The following is a 20,530-nucleotide window of genomic DNA, read 5'->3' on the forward strand; positions in this document are numbered from 1 at the left end:
TTTTTTTTTTTTTTTTACCGTGGTTTCCGGGCGTCGCTTTGCGAACCCGACTAGCTGTACCCACCGGGTCCCGCTGTTTCAAGGCGGGTCCACCACGGTTAGTTCCACGGGGCCCTGGAGACGCGGCCGGTTTGTAATGCCTCCAGTGGCCCTGCTGGGGCTCGAACCGACGACCTGAAGGAAAAAATTGGGAATGAATAGTTGTTGAAAGTTAATTTTTACTCCTTCTCCTTCTGTCCCTAATTATTTATTCATTTTTTAATTAATACATCTATTAAAAATTCAATTAATGACATAGTGAGTTTATCATTTCACCTCTATTAATTATGAAATGGATGAAAAATTCTGCATTTTCCAAAGTAATTAGTCATTTAATTGAGGGTATAATAGGTAAAAAAAATTGTCCTTTTTTTATTTGTCAAAATGGACAAGTAATTAGAGACAACTATAAAAGGAAAAGTAAACAAGTAATTAGAAGATATTTTAAAATTTTAAAGAATTGGAAACAAAGCAAGTTCTTGTATTATTGTTATTTTTTTTTCTATCCATTTGTATTAAAGTTCTAATTAGATTCAGATAGCGCATTACAAAATTTATTTGAAGATCGTGTGTGAATCAATTTCATTACTGCATCACACTATGTTGTCTGATGTTGATATTGTCATTGTTACTTAGCTTTGTTTTTGTCTTTCAAATTTGGTTGAACAATTATCTTTTATGAAATCAAAATCCATATTTTAGCTATACAAATAAACATCATATCCGTTGGTTGTAGTACCAAATGTCTTGTTTAAAAATTATATACAATTGATTCTTTAAAATTTCTACAATGGTTTATCCAAACAAACTTCGAGTCATGATTTTTTTTTATCTTTGCATCAAATCGTCTATTTCAGTAAATGATATATTTTGCTCTATTTTTAAAGGAAATAATCCAACACCTCAAAAATACTATTAGGAAATAAATTCATTAAAAACACAATGCATTTCACGAGTTTAAATTTTTATTTCTATTTATATGTTTTATACGTATTAGTTAAAACATAAATATTAATCCTATCTTTTGTAATTTTGAAGGTATGGAATAAAAAGTTGAGATATGAAAAGTTATGGAGAGTGGGAGTACGATGGTTTGATCTTTTGGAATGAAATGCACAATCAATTCTTTGTTGTGTCCCCATCTATCTTTTAATTGTTGTTGCTCTCTCTTCAATCTTATGGTCTTTTGGTATTGATAATGTTAGACATCATCAATATGGATATTAGCGCGTCTGAATTCTAAAGAAGAACAAATTAGGTAGATTTTTGGCAAACAAAGGTCATAAACATGAAAAAAATTGTTAGTTTGAAAAAAACACGCAATTAAAGATATGAAATTTTTACTAATTATTAATTTAAGCAATGTAGCTTACGAAGAATTTTCATTTTAATTTTCAATTTCTTACTATGAGCCAAAATAAATGCTAGACACTATCAACATATGACAAGATGTGATAAAAGCAAGTTATACTAGTAATTTTTAATTATGACCTAATACAATTCTTGACATCTGATTCGTTCCTATTTTAATTCAAGTCTTTGACAAATGATACCTTCCTTAGTTCCATGTCTCTCATCATTAATTCTTATCCCAACCACCACTCCACTTAGTCCTTTCTTGATTAAAAAAAATTTGATCGCAAAAGTAAAGTTAGAATTAGAGTTTATAATTTTAAGATTGTAATTCAATAAAGTTATTAAATTTTAAAGTTACAATTTATATAAATTCAACAGTATAAAAAATAAGACTGGAAAGCTATGAATTCAATCAACTAGTAATCGAAGCATTAGGCTGCTAGCTCAGCGTCATTTGCTCACACTTGTACTTTAACTTATATTATCCAATTAATTTAACTATACAAGAGTATTAAATTATTTTTGCGTAATATAAACATTGAATGACCAATTTTTTCCTGCCATCTTTTGCTTTTTTTTAATTACACTATTAGATTGGAATATAGAGCGGGTTCTTTCCGTCAGTCACTAGCGAATAAGAAGATGTCGTTAAGTAGAACACCTCAACGTAAAGTGACGCCGTCATAGCCAAACCGTCATCTTCTTCTTCCCTCTCCAGGTCTCTCTCTGCACACGTCACCCATAATCGACGCCCAAAAATCTGCACGAGTTGCTTCAAAAATTATACTAGCAAAGGATCCAGTTTAAATTTACGAGTTGTAATTCACATTCTTCGATCAAAAATCCTTATAGTTCGAGGTAGAATCCATAATTAATCGTCTTGTAATTAACAATTAAGAATTGTAGGTTTTGATTTCTGCGAAAAATTAATGGCGTCAACTAGCAAAATGTCTAGCTCTGTTGAGGATGACGATCTACAAGAGGAGGTACTTTCATAATTGTTTTTTTTTTCTTTTGATAAATTTAATTTAATTATCCTGCGACTTTTTTATAATACTACGCATTAAGCCTAAAATCTGATAAATCGTCCATACAAATTGGGATTTCTATGCAATTTTGTGAAAGAGCTAGGTTTCTAACTTGAACCAGATTAAAGTAGTATTCTGTAGTTTGTACTGATTGTCCATTTGGAAGAGTGCAAGAGTAAATTTGGTCATGTTTTGGAACAACCGTTAGAAGGAAGGCTATTTTTGATCCGTTCGGATAGTTGGAGGGTATTTTAAAGCCAAAATTATAATGGTGAAGGAATTTTTTTACTCAAAAACGTAATGAGGGATAAACTTGACCTATTTTGAGAAGTTTATGGGTATTTTTGGCTCTTTTCTGGACATTCTAAAACTTGTATGATGCTTATTGCTTTTATCAGTCAATGAGCGACATTTGAGATGTATATGCCATAAGGAAAGTAATAGGTGGATTGCAAGAAAAAGGAGGGAACTTGTAGATCCTTAGCTGCAAAACTTCAAAAGATTGTTCATTTTTAGATTTTGTGTTTCAATGTTGGTGGAAGGTTTTATGTTGTTTTAATTGTTTGATTGCAGTTTGAACATTTTGATGATTTTACCCTGGCTTCTTCATGGGAAAGGTATTTTCTTCAACCATAACAAGTTACTACATTTACTTATTGTGTCCTCAATGCTCAAAGCTTAGATCATGATATATACAGGGCATAGAATCTGAAGTTACTGTTTATTTCTGTAGGTTCATATCCGAGATAGAGGCAGTTTGCCGGCAGTGGTTGGCTGATGGCACCAAGAATTTGTTGGTATGATTTTTTTCAAATTCCTACTTCATATTATTTTAACATGGTGATTCATAGTTTATCATTTTAAATTTGCATCCAAGTGATTATAATTTCGACTCAATACATATGACTCAAAATAGTGCACCTATACTATACCAGAAGTTCAAATTCTCCCTCTCAATCTCTTTCAGGAGAGCTGAACAATGCTAATGATTATAGTTTAGCATTGCTACCATTACTTTAGTTATTAGTCTGGCCCCTAACAAAATCTTGCTAGGGACTGGGCCTTTGAAGCATCTGTTTCAAATTTAGTAGACTGAATAATAAGTCTATTAAATATAATTCAGATAAAGGTTGCTATAGTTATTCTTCAATTGAGGTAGCAATTTTGCTGTTTACTGCATCCATCTCAAGGAATAGTGGTAAGTTGACAGCTAGAGTAAAGATAGTCAAAGTATAATGAATCTACATAGGAATTAGGATCCATATAGTCTGAGTTTAGGCTTAGCTGTTGTTATTATACTTACAGTAAGTTTCGTGTTTACCCAAGTCTGGGCAGACATTTGTATGTCAGTGTTGAAGTAAGTATTAGATAGGATAACATTTAGTTTCAGAGAACCTCTAATTTGTCTTAATAGAAATATTATAGAGTATTGGAAAGCAATGAGCCCAAATAGAGCAGTATGGATATAGAGGCTTCTTGTAGTCACTAGTTTGGTCATAGTTGACTGATTGATTTGGATGTTTGCTAAAACATCTTACAAAGAACTGCTTTAACTATACCCATAGAGAGCTGCAGAGAGAAAAGTCTGAAAGTATTTATAATAGCTTCCCGAAAGTTCAATGGATACCCTGGTATAGTTATCTGCTTTTATTTTGCTCCTAGTTTGGTGCACTTTGGTTGTATTACTATATTAAAGTACTTGATACTGGAGTAATTGCTGGTCAGATCAATCATCTCTTTCAAATGTTAATGATATTCCCGGACACTGGCATATGTATATTTCCTATTCAATTCAAATGACGTGGGACTTAGTCTTGTCGTGATGCTTTGACTTGAATTATAATTGATAGAGTTTCTTGACTATATATTACATTGAGTTGATACTTCTGGTAGATGTATGACCAACAGGTCCTTGGATGTTGTTCGTGAATTTCTTGTTTGTGTATCTTACATATTATCTAATGACAGAGAAAGGGTGCTATCAGTTTGAATATCGCTGAGGGCCTATATAAGGTCAAAACTGACCTGAAGTATGCGATGAAAAGCTATTGCATGGAGTACTATTTTGGAACACACAATGATGGTATGCACATAATTCTGCTGCAAAAATCCATCTGAGAGTGTTTTCTTGTTTGACTTATCTAACCAATCTTTTGAATTTAGTTGGTCGGGGAAACGGAAATGACTGGAGTTGTGAATTGCATAATCTGCAACTGTCTTTTGGGGTGAATGAGTTCCTGGTATCTCTATCTTTTTTCCCTCATTCATGTCCACACAGAAAGATGACCTGTTTCTTGTGTATTTAGTACCTTCATCTAGTACATAATGTTTTGCTTTCTCTCTGAATTCGTAATGCTCATCTCTAGGTGATTGCTCCTCAAAGTGCCAGTGGCGTGGTTCTTGATGGACCGGAGGCCAGCAAACTTCTAAGTGCAGTTGCTATTGCATTGTCAAATTGTTCGGGGTATGTTGTCACAGGATGGTACCATTCTATTTACTTCGTTACTTTTGAGTTATTAGCCTAGGTTTTATTCCTGTTGGTAATTGAAGCACTCATCGTTCTTTTTCCAAATCATGTGCTAAAGCACTAAAATCAAAGTGAGAGATCTAATAAATTTTGATGGAGCATTGATGTTCTGTCAGTGAGATTTTATTTTTTTATCATACAGAGGTGCGCTATAATGGAAGGTTAATTTTTTAAACAAAACCCGTGGAGATTGATGAGGCTGAAACAAAGGAGAAATTGATAAACAGAAACAGAATATTTTCCCGCTTCTAGTATATAGATTTGAATAGAATGTATGTAAGTTGCGGTTAATGTGACGTAAGAAATGTTGGCTTGTTGAGAATCATGAGAAGAAAAAGCTTTGTAGTATTGTAAACCTCAAGCACTTTCATGGTGCTTTTTGTGAGTAATGTTTTATCTAGCTTGAAACTTATACTTGGAAAGCTGTACCAGTAATGTGAACGAGTGGATTCCATCAATAAGAAAAGTCATTATGCTAGTAACTAGTAAAAGTGGCAACCAATTAAAAAATGCAGAATTTTCAGTACACCTTTCATTCTATCTCTTAAAAAGGGGCTCTGGGAAACCTGCTTTATTAATAAAAGGGGGGGTTAAAAAAATGCGGAAAAGAATAAGTTGATATCATATCGGTACTTAGGTTTTCTTCAAGGAGAACTCAACTCTTGGCTCTATGTTTGTTATACTTCTTCCTTTCTATAGTGAACAATGTAGGAAATGGTTGATATGCTCAGACCATGCAGTTTTTGGCCGGCATTTGTTCCAGTGCATGATCCTTCTCGGAAAGCATACATTGGCATCCAGAACATGGGAACCCTCTTCACTAGACGGTTTGAAGCTGATCGTATAGGTAGCCAGGTGCCAGTGAAGCTTATGCATTTGGAGGGATTGTATGAGCTATTTGTTTCTAAATTTGTAAGTTCTTCTCGTGTAGACTTTTGATATTCCAATTGATTTGTAGTTTCTGATGGTTTGTCGATCTTACAATTCTGGATGACTTGCTGTATTTCCTAAGCTGTACATAAACTTCATGCTTCATGAGCTACTTTTGCACAGTTTGCAATTGGTTGATCTCAGTTTTGTGCTTTCTTCTTTAAATCAGATGATAGTTACATTTTGGATTCTGAAAGAGCAGCATATTGATATCATGCCCAGTTCCTTACACCCCTCCCCCCCCTCTCCCCCCATTTAATTTTATTTCACAATATCCCTCTTTATACTTTGTTTAGTTGGCATTTTTGTGACACGACAAAGGAGGGATAGCTTGGTGTAAGGACCCTCCATTTCCAACTATAGGGTTGGGGGTTTGAGTAGCCAAGCCCCTGCATTGGAAAGTTTGGGGTGGGGTTTGCCAATATCAATAAAACATAAAAAAAATTGGCTTTTTATGGCTTACTCAGATGGCTCTACAATGTTCGTGCCCAGTTTTTAGCCAAATGAATGATATGTTCTCGACAATTGCATTGTTCTTGCTTTCAAGGAATTATGTTACTAGTTGTATGAGCTTTTCATTATCTTCAACTAATGTCCTTCTAATATAACCTATTTTGAATTCCTTGCTCAAGGCCTTCTCCAATATGGACCTATCCATGCATCTTTTCCAAGTAAATCTCAAGATGAAGATGACCTATCGTACACTTCCCTACAGTGAGGATGATGATGTACAAGAATCTGAGGGAGGTTTTACCGAATCTGGGGAGAGTCCCAAAAGCAACCATCAGAGTAGAACACAGTGGGATGATAATTGTCCTTGGAGTGAGTGGTACTCTGCTGAGGACCCATTAAGAGGTAATTGTGTTGCTGAGGAGATTAATAACTGTATTTTGCACTATCAGATCTGGTCGGAGCTCATCAGGGGGAGTGACATAAGACCCATCTTAACCTGAGTTTGCAGAGTTGCTGCTTTAAGTTCTCATAATTAAGTGTTTGGATCTTTGCTTACAACTGGGAGCTCTTCTTAGAACAACATTTATGAATAAATCAGCCAAATTTTTTTCATCAACATATATGGTTTTTGGCTCTTACTATTATTCATGAGTACCTCGAGGCTTTAATTGGAGAGAATGACTTTCTTTTAGGGGGTTGTAACAATGTATTATAATCTTTTTCTATCCAGCTATTACTTTTTGCTATATTATTTGGTACAAGAGATTGAACTTAGTTTAATTATAATTCTCTGTCCATTTGCGTTATTGATTTACTAGATGTATTTGTTAACGATACAGGGTTTGAGCTTCTTACAGTATGGTCAGAGAAAGCGATAGAGAGTTCACTTGAAATGGCTGAGCTGGAAAATGTGTCACCTCTTGAGGCAGAGAAGTGGTTAATATCTCCATGTTTATCTGAGATTCTGTAAGACACTATGAATACTCACATTTTTTTCACTCTTGCTTCATCAAAAATGGCAGACTTGGGTCTTCTCCACCACTTCCTTACAAATTATATTGGTAAATTTTGTGATTTAGCAAGTGTTCATTTGCCTGATGGGTGTGTTTCATTGAGATTCTTGTTTGCTATGTGCATGTAATGGTAGCTCTATGGATTGTTGTCAAGGGTGACCGAGCTGGTTGAGCATGTGATCTCCCAGATGGGGGGTTTCAAGTTCGAAACCCCCTGCTTGCTTTCTCTGTTGAGCACGTTGCACGGGCATTGCCTAGTGCAATTTACCTCTCCCGTGTGAGGTCTTCGGGCTATTACACTGTAGTGGGGTTTCCTTGTGCACACCTGAAGATTAGCGACTATGGGTTCCCTTGTCAACAAAGAAAAAAGATCTGCACATACTATTCAGTGAGATGTGTTCCTATCGAAGTCTCTGCAGCCATTTACATCACACAAATAAATATAATCACCATATATCCAGATAATGTTTTTAAATTCCTTTAGTAGTCAATGATTCAATATAGTGAAAGATAGGTGATCATTTTTGAAAAAAATTTCTCTACACTAGTTGCTAGCCACTTTGCTGTGACAAAAAAACGTTGATTATCATTGAAGTATATAACATCGGCAAGATCGTTAATTAATTCTCCATTCATTTTTTTTCTTCCAAAAGTAGATAAAATTGGCAACAAGAAGCTTATATAGTTTAACAGGATATCCCCGCTGAACTTAAATTTTGACCGCGGGCTTAATTACTTGATGAACGGGATGCTAACTACTCAAAAGTGCAAGCTTTCTGTTCGTTCCCATGGGTCGCTGTGGCTAATGTTTGACCAGCAACCTGTGACTAGTAAAGCTAAGTCAGTTTATCTGTGCAGTAGTTTAAGATATCTTAAATTGTGTATTTTACCACTCACACAGCTTTTCATCAGTTAGGTAGATGAACTTTCTCAACTAAATTGTCGACTAGTGAGTGACTAATACTTTTCTTTTTGAGAAGGTTACATGTAATTGGCTGACTACCACTTGAGTCGAAAACACTGAAAAATGTTTTTATGCAAGATTAAGCTTCTCTAGAAGGTCCTAGTTATCATATTTTTTTTTTGGGGGGGGAGGGTCTTTATATTATCTAATATCTTCCTCTGATTCAATCTTGATTGGTTTGGACTGAACTTTGCGCACTAATTTGGAGTCTCACTTCATAAACACGTTTGGTGAATTCAGAAGTGATGGTTGTGGCGGAAAGAGAATTGGATTCGCATCACAGTTGCTGCTCTTAATTGACGCTTTGCATATGTCACTGAACGCTAAATTTGTGGAAGATTTTATTTCAGGTTCTACAACTGTGCACAAATCATCTGCAATTTTATGATCAATTGGGCTGCAATATCAGATTTGTATAAATGTGGAGATTTTGATTTGATGCATTTGTTCACTAATCTGCTCCTTTTTTTTTGGTGCAGTAGAGAACCCAGGACCTGAGAATTTGAAGTCTACTGCAGTTATACCTCCCCCAACTGTCCTTGATCGAGTTCTTAAAGACCTCTTTCATGAAGGTATATCACGAGTTCTCTTTTTCTTTACGTGTAGCCTTTTCTATGTCTCCCACTTGGATTGCAATTCTGAAACGGTAACTGCTGCTTCCTGAGGTTCAATTTTGATGGACAATAACCCTCTCAGATTCTATACCTAATTTTATTTACTGTAGGTTAGACATATGATTAATGACTTATACATTTAAATCTGCAAGATGTAAATGATTGAGGGAAAATGGAGGCAGGGGAGTGATAATGGCTTAGGCTAGTGTTATTTCATATCAACTTAAATTTTTGCTGTACATTCTCCTATTCCTTAAAAACGCACTTAACTACCAAAAAATCAACTGTTGTTTGTATAACTGAAAACCATGAAGTTCAACAGCTAGATAGAGCAAATTAATTCCTCTTATTGTTCACTAGTTAGATACATGTTTCATTCATCATAGAGAAATGATGTGGAGATATGTTAATCCAGCTGGATTCTTGGCTGACCTAGCCATATTTAGGCAGAGTACTTTGATCTGGTTTACCCTACTAATGATGAGTCTCTTTTAACAACAAGAAGAGAATTAGAAATCAGACATAATGAGAAGTGTATTCTTCAGAATATAATTGGTCAATATGGTGTTGGAGTTCCAAATTTAGGGTCTAACTGGAGGGAGAAACATTCGGTTGACTTATCTTGTCTTCATTTCAATTTCTTCATACAGTTGGTGCCCTGCAACTTGATTTTGCTGAAGGAGATCATGAAAATTCTCGTACCATTAAAGGCGCTCCTCTTGAATCACTTTTTGGCCAGTTCTGTCTGCATTCTCTCTGGTTTGGTGATTGCAATATAAGGGGTACCTTCTGACTCAATGGACTGAAAAAGTTCAAGAAATCACTTCCTTAGTATATTCCTTCATTAAGTTACTTCAGCATTCTTTCCCCCCCTAAGGCATATTTTTTCTGTGATGTCTATTTAGCTATTGCGGCATTCTGGATAGAGTTTGTCCGAGAAGTTCAGTGGTGTTGGGAAGAGTCACAGCCATTACCTAGAATGCAAGCCAGTGGTGTAGTCGACCTATCTACATGTTTAATTAACCAGAAATTACACATGGTAAGTCACTTGCTGTAATGCTTGACAGAGAAATAGAAAATAATGAGCAGGACTTCCATACCTGTCTGGCTTTTGATAAGTGTATCTCCAAATGCCACAATAACTAGTTTTATCTTTCAACATGTAAATTGTGTCTGAATATTTTGCCAGTTCACCTATTTCCTTTCTTTCACTGCCTTCTCGCTGTCTTCCCACTGTTTTCCTTGATTTTCATTGTAGCAGTTTTGTTGAAGCCCAGCGTACCTCAATCTTTTGACATAGATTTAATCCCCAAGCTTTCTGATTTTATATCTTGCAAAAACATGAATCGAAGTCTCAGATTTTTTTTAAGTTGTTAGTTTGTAGTTATCCTGATTGTCATGAGCTTCCTAATAAATCTGTTTCCAAGATCAGTCTTGAATAACGAAATATTTCTAAGAAAAAGTGCAATAAAATGGTATTCTAAATTGAATAATATGGAGGTTTCATGGGTACTAGTGAATGATACTTTCCTTTACCCTTTCTCTTTGATAGTCTCTTTTAAAGATATGGCAACGGTAAATAATCTATCTGGCCTAACTTTGGTTTATCTCCCAAATATGTAGCTTTCAATTTGCATTGATAAAAAGCGTCAGTTGAATCAAGAGTGTCCAAAGGCAGGCGAAAACAATTTTTTCCTTTCCGCTCATGTTAAGGTACTTTTATGACAATTGTCTACATTGTTTCTATCTGAAAGTTTTTAAGCGTTTAAGAACATCAATGCATTGTTATAACTTAATTTCCTGTCAGGATATTGATTAACTTATATAATATAGGGAGACTCTCAGATCCAGAGTGACATATCTTCTGAAGATGGAGATACTGAGGCTTCTTTTTTTGAATGTGACAGGTGAAAAGCAAGTGAGAACTTTTTGTATTAATTGTTGAATGCTTGTCGATTGTCAGCCAATCTAGTTTTTCTAAACTATGTCATTCCAGTTTTTCTGCATTTTAAGTACTGCTATTCTTGTCTATTTTACAATGCTAAGTTGCATGAAGGTCAAGTCTTATGATTTTTGTCATGATGGAGGAATTGAAGCACCTATGATTTTAAAACCTGGTGATTTATGCCGCGGCAGTCTACACTCTATAAGCTGTATCTTATGGTGTTTAACTGAACTGATTCATTAATTCATTTATTCTTGCTTATTGTTTTTAGCACTTAAATTTTTTTAATGTTTGGCATGGTTTGTTTTGACTCTAAATGAGAATATTCCCTCTTTTCACCCTTAGGGAATTTCAATTTTTGCTGGTATTGGTGGAAGTCCAGATGCTTGATTTGGACCCATTTTCGACTTAAATGAGGCTTGTTTGAGGCAATGTTTTATCTAAATAGTTAAATATGATGTTGGGTCACAATGGGTGTCTGACTTTCTCTTTATACTTTCCTAAAGGAAGATAGGCTAATCCAAAATGATCTGGCCATTTCTCCTTTTATTCATCTTTTTATTTTGGGTTTTGCTTTGGCGCTGGGGCAAGCTTACCTAGTCTAGGGCTTACATCTGGATCGGAGATCCATAGGTTTTAAAGTTGCAGCATTGGACTAAATTTAGTCAGGGAAAAATGCATGCACTTTTGTGCAATATGTGGGTATACTCCCTCCGTTTCAATTTGTTTGTCTTACTTAACTTTTTAGTCCGTTTAAAAAAGAATGCCTCTTTCCTTTTTTGGCAACTCCTTATTTCTAACTTTCCACATGGCATGTTTAAGATCACAAGTTTAAAGGGAATTTTGGTACATTTTACATATCTTTAGTTTAAGACCACAAGATTCAGAAGTCTTCTTTATTTTCTTAAATTTTGTGCCAAGTCAAAACCGGACAAACAAATTGACGGAGTTAGTATTATGTTTCAAAAACCTACTAATCTGTATTAGTTGGAATTTCTGCCCTTTGAACTGAACTGAGTTGGTTTCCTGTTCTCTATGCAGTCTGTCAACACCAGATTGTCCAAATGATCCTGAAAGTGATATTTCTAGTTTTGTACATTCTGATGCTGTGAAGTTAGGTGATCCAATTCCAAAGCATTCGGCATGTATCAGGAGGGGATCGGCTGGTATTGTGGGGTCTATGATGCTTCTGAAATCTTACCAGAACATGCATGCTCCATTTACACAGGTTGATTTATTTGTACTGCTGACTGAATATTTGTTGTTTTTATCAGTCTTCTGTTTTCTTGCCACATTTGCTTATGATATAATGGCAACCTTTTGATGTTAATTTTTTTTTTATAGGATCCACCACTTATGACTGAAGACATGCATGAAGAACGTCTCCACGCCGTTGAGGCCCTTGGTGAATCTTTTGTGAGCTCAAAGCTCTATTATAGATATTCATTTTTCTGATAATCATGAAATTTGCTGCTGTTACTATTCTTGTAGAGAGTCATTGCATACTGTAATTGAATGAAGAATGATTGCTATTATAAGAAGTCTATAGTCCATCCATATATATGAATGCCAATTTAATGGTTTATTGGTGAATCAGCTACGTGAATCCTGGCTCCAGGTCATATAGAACACATGATAATGTTTTCTATGACTTCTCGCTTTGTTTAGTACTAAACATGTTCAGTAAGAGAAATGGCATTGTAATTCCCACCAATTCTTACATCTTCTGCTTAAGAAATTGCTAACAAGCACTGCACTACATTGCAAGTAGATCTCCTAGATGATTGGTTGTGTGATGGCATTTGGAAAAGGAGCTTAAAGCGCTCTCTAGGTACTTAAATCCGTATACATGTCTCAGGTAGAGAATCATCCTTATTGATGATCCTGAATATGCAGATTAAGAAATATTCAATTGCATTCCATTAATGATATGGCATAAACAGCATGATCATGGTGAAGTAGTCTCTTTTCCGCCTGATATATAATAGAAAATTTGTAATTCATATATATACTAATAAACTGCATATAAACTGAAAACTCTAGAATAACTACCTTGCTCTCTCCTGAATTTCTAAAACTTATTTGCCCCATGTTCCCGTTACTGATTTCAGCAATTATAGGTTTTGGTCTCTTCACTAAACTCTACTCTCTCACTTTTGAGCCACCATAAAGTTTTCTCGTCATTATTACTATTTTTGAGAAAATTTTGAAACGATGCTACCACTTTGTATTCAATAGCTACGTCTCGAGTTAACAATTAAAGATTGTTTTTTAAAAATCACTCAAGGTGTGGCAAATTTCTATTATTTGGACTGTTTGGTATTGGTTTGTGTTTTTGACTATCCTAGTCTTGCTTGAAGGACATATCCATAGATTTCTATTGCAATATTTCCTGGGGAAACAGTTGTTTTATGTTAAGCTATCCTTCAGTTACTTCATAAAGTCTTCTCATTTCCACTGTTGGTATTATTTCATCTGACAATGGAACGTCTAATGCTTATTTGCAGAGATTTTCTGCCCAACTAGAGAAAGACATTTTGTCATCAGGTAGGAACTTCTGTACCTTCTATTTTCTTAAAGGCTTTCTTGCTGTCTTAGGCACATTTGTGTGTGTTAAGCACTATGTTACTCGGATCCTCAATAAATATAATGTTGCTGCAGCCATGTTAGATCCTCCAAATGAATAACTTTTGGAGGATCTTACACACACCCGACAACATTTTTGAAGGATCAAGCAACAAAGGTTATATGGTTCTTATTAGGCAATTGCAATTGCTGAGGATAGCCTTTTTTAGCTTCTAGGGTCTATTTCTTAATTCAAGATCCCTCTTACTAATTGGAATCAAAGAATTAGTAGATCTGTTCCGCCCAAAATGGGAATGGACTAGGGTTATGAACTTATAATCTGATGATCGAGTCGGTTGGCTAGAGATTTCTTGTAATAACACTAGCCCTGCTGAGTTCATAATGAGAATATTTTCATCGTTGAATCTTTTTTGATTCTATGTATTATTCTCATTATGCACATAAGGGAGGAGCCGTATGAGGTGAAAAATCTCACGTACGGTTCTGGAACGGAGATTCTTTCAATTGAATGACGACCGTAACGGATGTCGGCTCAATCCGAAGGAAATTCCGCTGCAAGTTATAGGTTTCTTCTCACTTGACTAAAGCATCAAGTGAGCATCTTGAGGATCTCAGCTTGTTGGCTGTTGTGTGCTGAGATCATGAGATACTTAAGAGTTTGAAAATGCAAAAAATAGATGGATGTGCATCTTGTGATGCCTTGTGCATAACCACAATAGCTAACACATTCTTCTGTTTTACCTCAAGAGTTATTGGAACAAGACACTGCTACTCGGGTTGAAATAACACTTAATTCAGTTTTTCACTGGCTGAAACATCAGTTGATTAAGGGCTGTCTTCTAAAATAATTTAGGATCTTTGGTCAAAAGTTTGTGGATGGGTTTGTTAATTGTCTATATTGTCATCTAATTGTGGAAGGAAAGTAAGCACATTATGGTTCTTTTGGTGCTCGATGTGAAAACAGAATCTATAGTCAGGTGTTTTGGCGACAAACCAACCAACCAGTTGTACAGCATACTCGTAGGGTCGTAATACGCCTTTATGAACAATATCTCCTAATTGGAATCCATAAGTTAGACGATATGACACCTTAATAAGTGTCAAATGGGGTTAGAATCCTTACATGTTTAGAAGGTAGACTTTTGTTGAGTTACTTTTTTGCTGCACATGTACAGATTTGGACATCACTTTCTTAGTGCTGATCATTTATAAAATACCTTCGCAAAAAAATTGTCAAAAGGTCACAAGGAAGCAATTGTACTAATTATGAGTTTATTAGCATTTTTTAAATGGATTAAGTATCTCAGGCCAAAATGTTATAGATTGAGAACTTTTTCATCAGATTTAGTCAAGCTTCTCTCGGTTCTAGAAAGTGTACATAAACAATTTCTTCCTAATTGTCTAAGTGAATCAAATCCTTGATTTTTTTTTCCATGTAGTTTTTTGTTTCTGCTGTAGCAGGTTGTATGGATCACACTAGACTTGCTCATTTCCAATTATTATTTGCTTGCTGATATTTGAAGAATTAATCTTCTCTCCTTATTCACTTTTTTATTATCCTTCGCATTCTGCAACAGATATGTCTGCTTTTAAAGCAGCAAATCCCGATGCTGTGTTTGAAGATTTCATTCGATGGCATTCACCCAGAGACTGGGAGAATGATGATAATATGGAGAAGGTAGAATCTAACACCAATGCAGTAGTAGAGTCAACAAACGATTGGCCACCTCGTGGAAAACTTTCAGAAAGAATGTCCGAGCATGGGAATTCATGGAGAAAGATTTGGAATGAGGCACCTCCATTGCCAGCTTCTGAGCAGAAGCCCCTTCTGGATCCAAATCAAGAAGGAGAAAAGGTATACTGAGATTGCACACTTGCAAGCCAAGCTCATTTATAATATTCTGGTATAAGTGATCCATCATAATTCTTCATGAGAATTTAAGTAAATTAGTTAGACAAATTGAAGGTTTTGATCCTTGGAGTAGAGTTTGTGGGGTTTATTTCCCTCAGACTAGTTGAAGGTGGAATATTTGGTCCTCCAGAGACTAAAATTTGGAGACCCCAGAGCATTCCTCTCTATTGAATAACTCAACATGCCTATTCCATCTGTTTGCCCTATTCATCTATTGCCCCCTCTTTAATCCAGACAGATGATTCCTTACGTTTGTAATCTTTCACCAAATCAGCATCGTCTCTGACTTCCTTGAACACTTGCAGTATATTGCCTGAGAGTTCGAGTCGGGTTTTCTGGCTGGGGAGGGTTTTAGGGCATAGAGGTGGACCAACTAAGAAAGGGCACGAGGGAAGCTTTATAGCAAAATGTTTATGTAGTTTGGTCAATCCATTTAAAATTGCACCTTTATGGAGTAGCTTCTTGATTTGATTGGAAGTAATTTGTATCGTGTAACTCGTGTAGGTTCTTCATTATTTGGAAACATTGCGTCCATATGAATTGTTGGGACAAATGGTTTCTACTGCTTTTAAAGCAGCAGCTGACACACTAAACAGAACGTCATTTGGAGGCCTAAAGCAGCTGACCACCAGAATTGGACAACTTTACCTCACTATGGCAGCCACTCTCAGATGCTTGCAAAGTATATTTTCTGTTCTAGTATGTTATTGAGTTGCAGTAGGTTTTTAGGAGCTCGTAAATTAACAGGTTGACCTTTTTTGTTGCAGAAAATAGCCTTTCTGTTGGCACTGAAGATATTGAAGACCTGAAGCGACTCTGTGCAATTTTTGGACATGTTGAGAGTTTGATAACACTCGCTGCATCTCTTCATCAGAAGTTCTTGCAAGCACCACGTCTATCAGAATCCATTTTCAATGACTACTACAACTTCTATCTACCAAAAATGGGAACAGTATCAATTGGTGGTGATGAGAAGAAGGTATGATTTTATATCTCTTGTTCTTTCTCTTTTTCTATCACTAGAATGAGAGATTGACGTCTTGGTCAAGACTCAAGAATTATTAACACATTTCCTAACTTGCTTAACAGCATATACCTCTCGTCCCCTCGCTTAAGTCTTTGTGGCTGAAGATGTTGTTTTTAATATATTTCCTTAAACAAGGGTGAATTTACCTGTGCCTTTATCTCTTGCTTTCTCATTTTATACGGTGCAATTTTGTTATGTTAGGATTTCGATAAGAAACAAGAAGTTAGGCGACAAGAAAGAGAGGTAGTTGCAAGCATGTTCACTCCACCTACTGTGAATCAATCATGGAGGAAAGTCTTAAGCATGGGAAATCTTCTAAATGGCCATGAACCAACATTGCGAGAGATCATATTTTCCAAACGTGATCACCTTAGCGAAAATTACTATGCTAGTCATGCACCAAGGGGTTACCAACAAGAACTAGAAACATATAGAATGTACATATGCGGAACCTCAAATGATCTGAGTGTGGCACTAGCAGTTGCCTCTTGTGACTAGTTTCGTCATTAAAGGAACCAGGTAAAATTATTGTTATTTCTTTTGTTAGTATATATCCAGCGATTCTTTCATTCGCGTACCATAGATATGCTAGCTTATTAGATTTTCTAATTTGTTTGAAAGAGGCTCTTGATTGTCACCTCTTTTCAGCCTTTCCTTGAAATACAGTTTCCTTTTTTTCCCGCTGTCCAAATTTATTAATTGGGAACAATTTGATGGTTTTCCACAAGGTTATGAAAAAAAAAATTATGCACCCAAGGGTGTAGCCTAGTGGCCAATGAAGTAGGTTGTGGATCATAAGGTCTCGAGTTCAAATCCTAGAGGAGAAAGAAAACATTAGGTGATTTCTTTCCATCTGTCAAAGCCTTGGTGGATAGAGTTATCCAGTACCTTCCATGATTATCAAATTCATTTTTGAGGTTTTTCATGTTTCATATGATATTTTTTGTTCCGTAATTACTGCCGCCAGACTTCAATCTGATGATTGTGAAATGGGAAACATCTCTATCGTCTTTCTTCAGTTTTCTTGCATATGGCATGTCCCTATTATCATTCTTTGTTCTAATACGACTACTTTGCAATACTTTGGTCCAGACGGGAACCATCAATCATTAATCATTCAGTTCTCTCTCTAATCAAACGCCCTCCAACAAAGACATCATGTATAATAAAATTTCCTTACGTTTTTCTAGTTTTCAACCAATCAGACGGTTTGCATGATTGGCAGACAAGACCCATGCCCTGTATGTGGCTTATTTTCTTTTGTACTTTCACCAAGTTTGACACTTCTCCAACTAGTCCAAATTTGCGTCGTCTCGTAAGGTCCATTTTAGTGTTAGGCGTTGAAAAGAGAACTGTAAGATTACAAGGAAAGATATGTAGTTGAGCACCCAAGAGTGTTTCATACTGTATAATTCTCTTTCTCTTTCTCTCTCTTTCCTGCCTAATAGGAAAAAGAAAAGACCAGCTACTAGGTATGAAAAAGGAAAAACAAAAACAAAATGAAGGATAACCTCCTCAACCTTCTTATTTCTATAATAATAATAATAATAATAAAATGTGCTTATCAAAAGAAAAAGCTAAAAGAACTAGGATGATAGCCTTGGTGGCAGAGTTACTGGTAACCTATTGCTGGTGGGAAGTGTAAGGTATCCTGTGGAGTGTGAAAGTCATAAAAAAAAAAAAGAACTAGGGCGATGACCCTACCCAAAAAAACATCTGGCTATCAGTGGCTAATTGCAATTGCTTTGAAGAAATGGGAGGAAAAAGTAATAAGAATGATGATGATAATTATGATGGGTCCTCTTCTAAAGAATCCAAATCTATTGAAGGGTCATTTCATTAAAGGGAATATAATCTCCATACGTTTCTTTCTATTGCTATATGCTTCTCCCTGAAATCATCTTTTTCCATTTTTTAATTCATCAATCATAATATAAAGATGAAGTGTATTAAAGGGGAAATACCTTTTTTTTGGAAAAGTTGCAAATTGAGCAACAACGGTTATAGGCGTTTTAAAAATTCTTCTCAAAGTATTTGATAGATATATGAACGTATAGATTCCACTACCTACATTTACTTTTGACCTTCAAAGTTTTTGGTGTTTTCAAATACCAATAATTTCACATTTGATTATTATTTTAGAGAGCATGAAGCTAAACACCCTTGATACATATTATTCATGATGATATTTGTGTCCGCTTACAGTCCTTGACTAATTTTACGGGATACTTGCTACCTCTCATCGATACAGGTATGGAATAAATCTATCCACCAGGACTTGAACAATGATATTTGTTGGTTTCTTTTCGAATTATTTGATTATAGTTACATAATAACGATCAAAGATTATATTCCACCGACGTGAATCAGAGAATTGAAATATTCAGTGGTCCTTTTTCTTGTGAAGGGTATAAAAGTCCCCAAATTCAAGCGTGAATTGTCGCATTATATAGGACAAATAAACAAATGCTGTTGTAATTTCCTTTTCTCCTTGCTTGAGCCTGTAGGTATTGTCGAATGGTTTAAGATATTACTTTATCATATCACTTACTATAAGATAATTAAATGTAAATTTTATTATTAACATTGATTAATAACTTGATAAAAATGGTAGTTAAGTAGTAAGTACTATTTCATACTAAATTACATTTGATAATGTAACCGGTATATAAAGTTGATGTCAAGCAATCAATAAGTCATAGGTTTGAGTTGTGAAAATAGACTTCTGCAGAAATGCAGGATAAAACTGCATATACACAATTTTTTGTAGTTCGATTTTTATTGGATCTTGCACGTAGCGAAAGCTTAGTGTGTTGGGCTATTTATTTTAAATATACGTATGTCAGCATAAGGCATTGGTAGCTTTCACGAGGTTTGGGTCTCTATCAGCTGGAAATAGACCCAACATCCAAATGGGAACACAGACATGGATGGTTGATGGGGAGTAATAAATAGACCAATTTCATGCGTACACACTTCTTCTCCTGTTTTGTCATATACTCATATCCTCATATCAACACTTTATAGTTCAAGGAAAAAAAAACAGTAATTATATCAGTACAATAATAATATATTCAGAGTGATTCTATAAGTGGAGTATGAAGAGAGTATGTACACGCAATTTTATTTCTGCTTTGTGAAGATAGAGAGATTGTTGGCTCACGTAAATCATATTAAAATCAGTAAAAAAAAATGGAATTACAGTAATAAAGAGTCATGTAGAAATAATGGGGAAAAGGACAATATCACCAACATATAATATGACAATCAAAATAAAGGAAGCAACAAGTAATAAAATAAATTGAAGAATAAAGTAGTAGGAGAGTAATCATATAATAATGCTAATCATAAGGAGAATTAGGAAACACTCTTATTTTTAATTTTAATCTTCAACCTTCGTACCCTCGTATTTAAAGTCATATCTCATCTAATCACCTCTCTCCAATATTTTCTTGACTTGTCTCTACTAGATCCACCATAGCTGACATCTCACTGATTCACACCTCTTTGATGTGGCATGTATGCGTCTTCTCTTCACGTGTACACGAATCATTTAGTAGTTTTAGATTCAGATATTAATATCACGAGTTTCACTTAAATCACTTAACCTTCTGCCTATGCAAATTCTCTTAAATTAACATTATTTTGGATGCTAATTCTCTTAAATGTAAAAAGCAATAAATTTCAGAAAACAAAACTTTCAAACCGCTACTAGACAATATTTTTATATCATGAACAGTAGGTCCCTAGTCGTGATGTAATATACTGGAAAATTATATCTTTCGTTATCACTAACTATAATTTAATTAGAAGAAATCCCCTAATGCAATCTTCAATTATTATGATCATCATCATCAATTTTCTCTAATGTCATTCTTGAAATTATTCATTATTTTCCTTGAAAATAGTACCTATTTTTTTTATATATTAAAAAAAAAAACAATAATGACTTCAAATGATTGTACTCTATCATACATCTTATTTTTTTCTTACGAACGGTAATTTTTTATTTATTTAATAATAAGGTTCATCCATATTAGAATTGGCTGTTTATAGGATATACCCTATGAGAATTTTCATTTAAAAAAGCTATCTTTTGATTGCTTGAGAAGATGATGATAAAAGGAATCCCTTTA

At 35.0% G+C, this 20,530-nt stretch overlaps 1 protein-coding gene across 5 annotated transcripts; it reads left to right on the plus strand.

The window, feature by feature from the left end:
* The first annotated feature begins 2,029 nt into the window (after nucleotides 1-2,029).
* Nucleotides 2,030-18,619, plus strand: LOC125807556 (uncharacterized). Of its 5 annotated transcripts, XM_049487287.1 has the most exons (23): nucleotides 2,206-2,381; nucleotides 2,997-3,040; nucleotides 3,157-3,220; nucleotides 4,392-4,506; nucleotides 4,587-4,663; nucleotides 4,790-4,887; nucleotides 5,691-5,862; nucleotides 6,513-6,735; nucleotides 7,173-7,299; nucleotides 8,551-8,660; nucleotides 8,790-8,882; nucleotides 9,575-9,706; nucleotides 9,830-9,963; nucleotides 10,548-10,637; nucleotides 10,758-10,831; nucleotides 11,911-12,097; nucleotides 12,214-12,285; nucleotides 13,377-13,416; nucleotides 15,033-15,310; nucleotides 15,872-16,049; nucleotides 16,135-16,346; nucleotides 16,596-16,913; nucleotides 18,537-18,619. In XM_049487287.1, exons 1-22 carry the CDS (start codon nucleotides 2,325-2,327, stop codon nucleotides 16,890-16,892), a joined length of 2,874 nt encoding a protein of 957 aa, XP_049343244.1. In that variant the 5' UTR covers nucleotides 2,206-2,324; the 3' UTR covers nucleotides 16,893-16,913; nucleotides 18,537-18,619. The 5 variants fall into 5 exon arrangements, with proteins under 5 accessions (XP_049343243.1, XP_049343244.1, XP_049343246.1 ...); XM_049487286.1 differs by lacking the exon at nucleotides 18,537-18,619 and having other exon boundaries at nucleotides 2,030-2,381; nucleotides 16,596-16,928; XM_049487289.1 differs by lacking the exon at nucleotides 18,537-18,619 and having other exon boundaries at nucleotides 10,548-10,598; nucleotides 16,596-16,928.
* Nucleotides 18,620-20,530: the final 1,911 nt, after the last annotated feature.

This window comes from Solanum verrucosum, unplaced genomic scaffold (genome assembly GCF_900185275.1).
Source record: "Solanum verrucosum unplaced genomic scaffold, falcon-dt-bn FXZP01000183.1, whole genome shotgun sequence".
Taxonomy (NCBI): domain Eukaryota; kingdom Viridiplantae; phylum Streptophyta; class Magnoliopsida; order Solanales; family Solanaceae; genus Solanum; species Solanum verrucosum.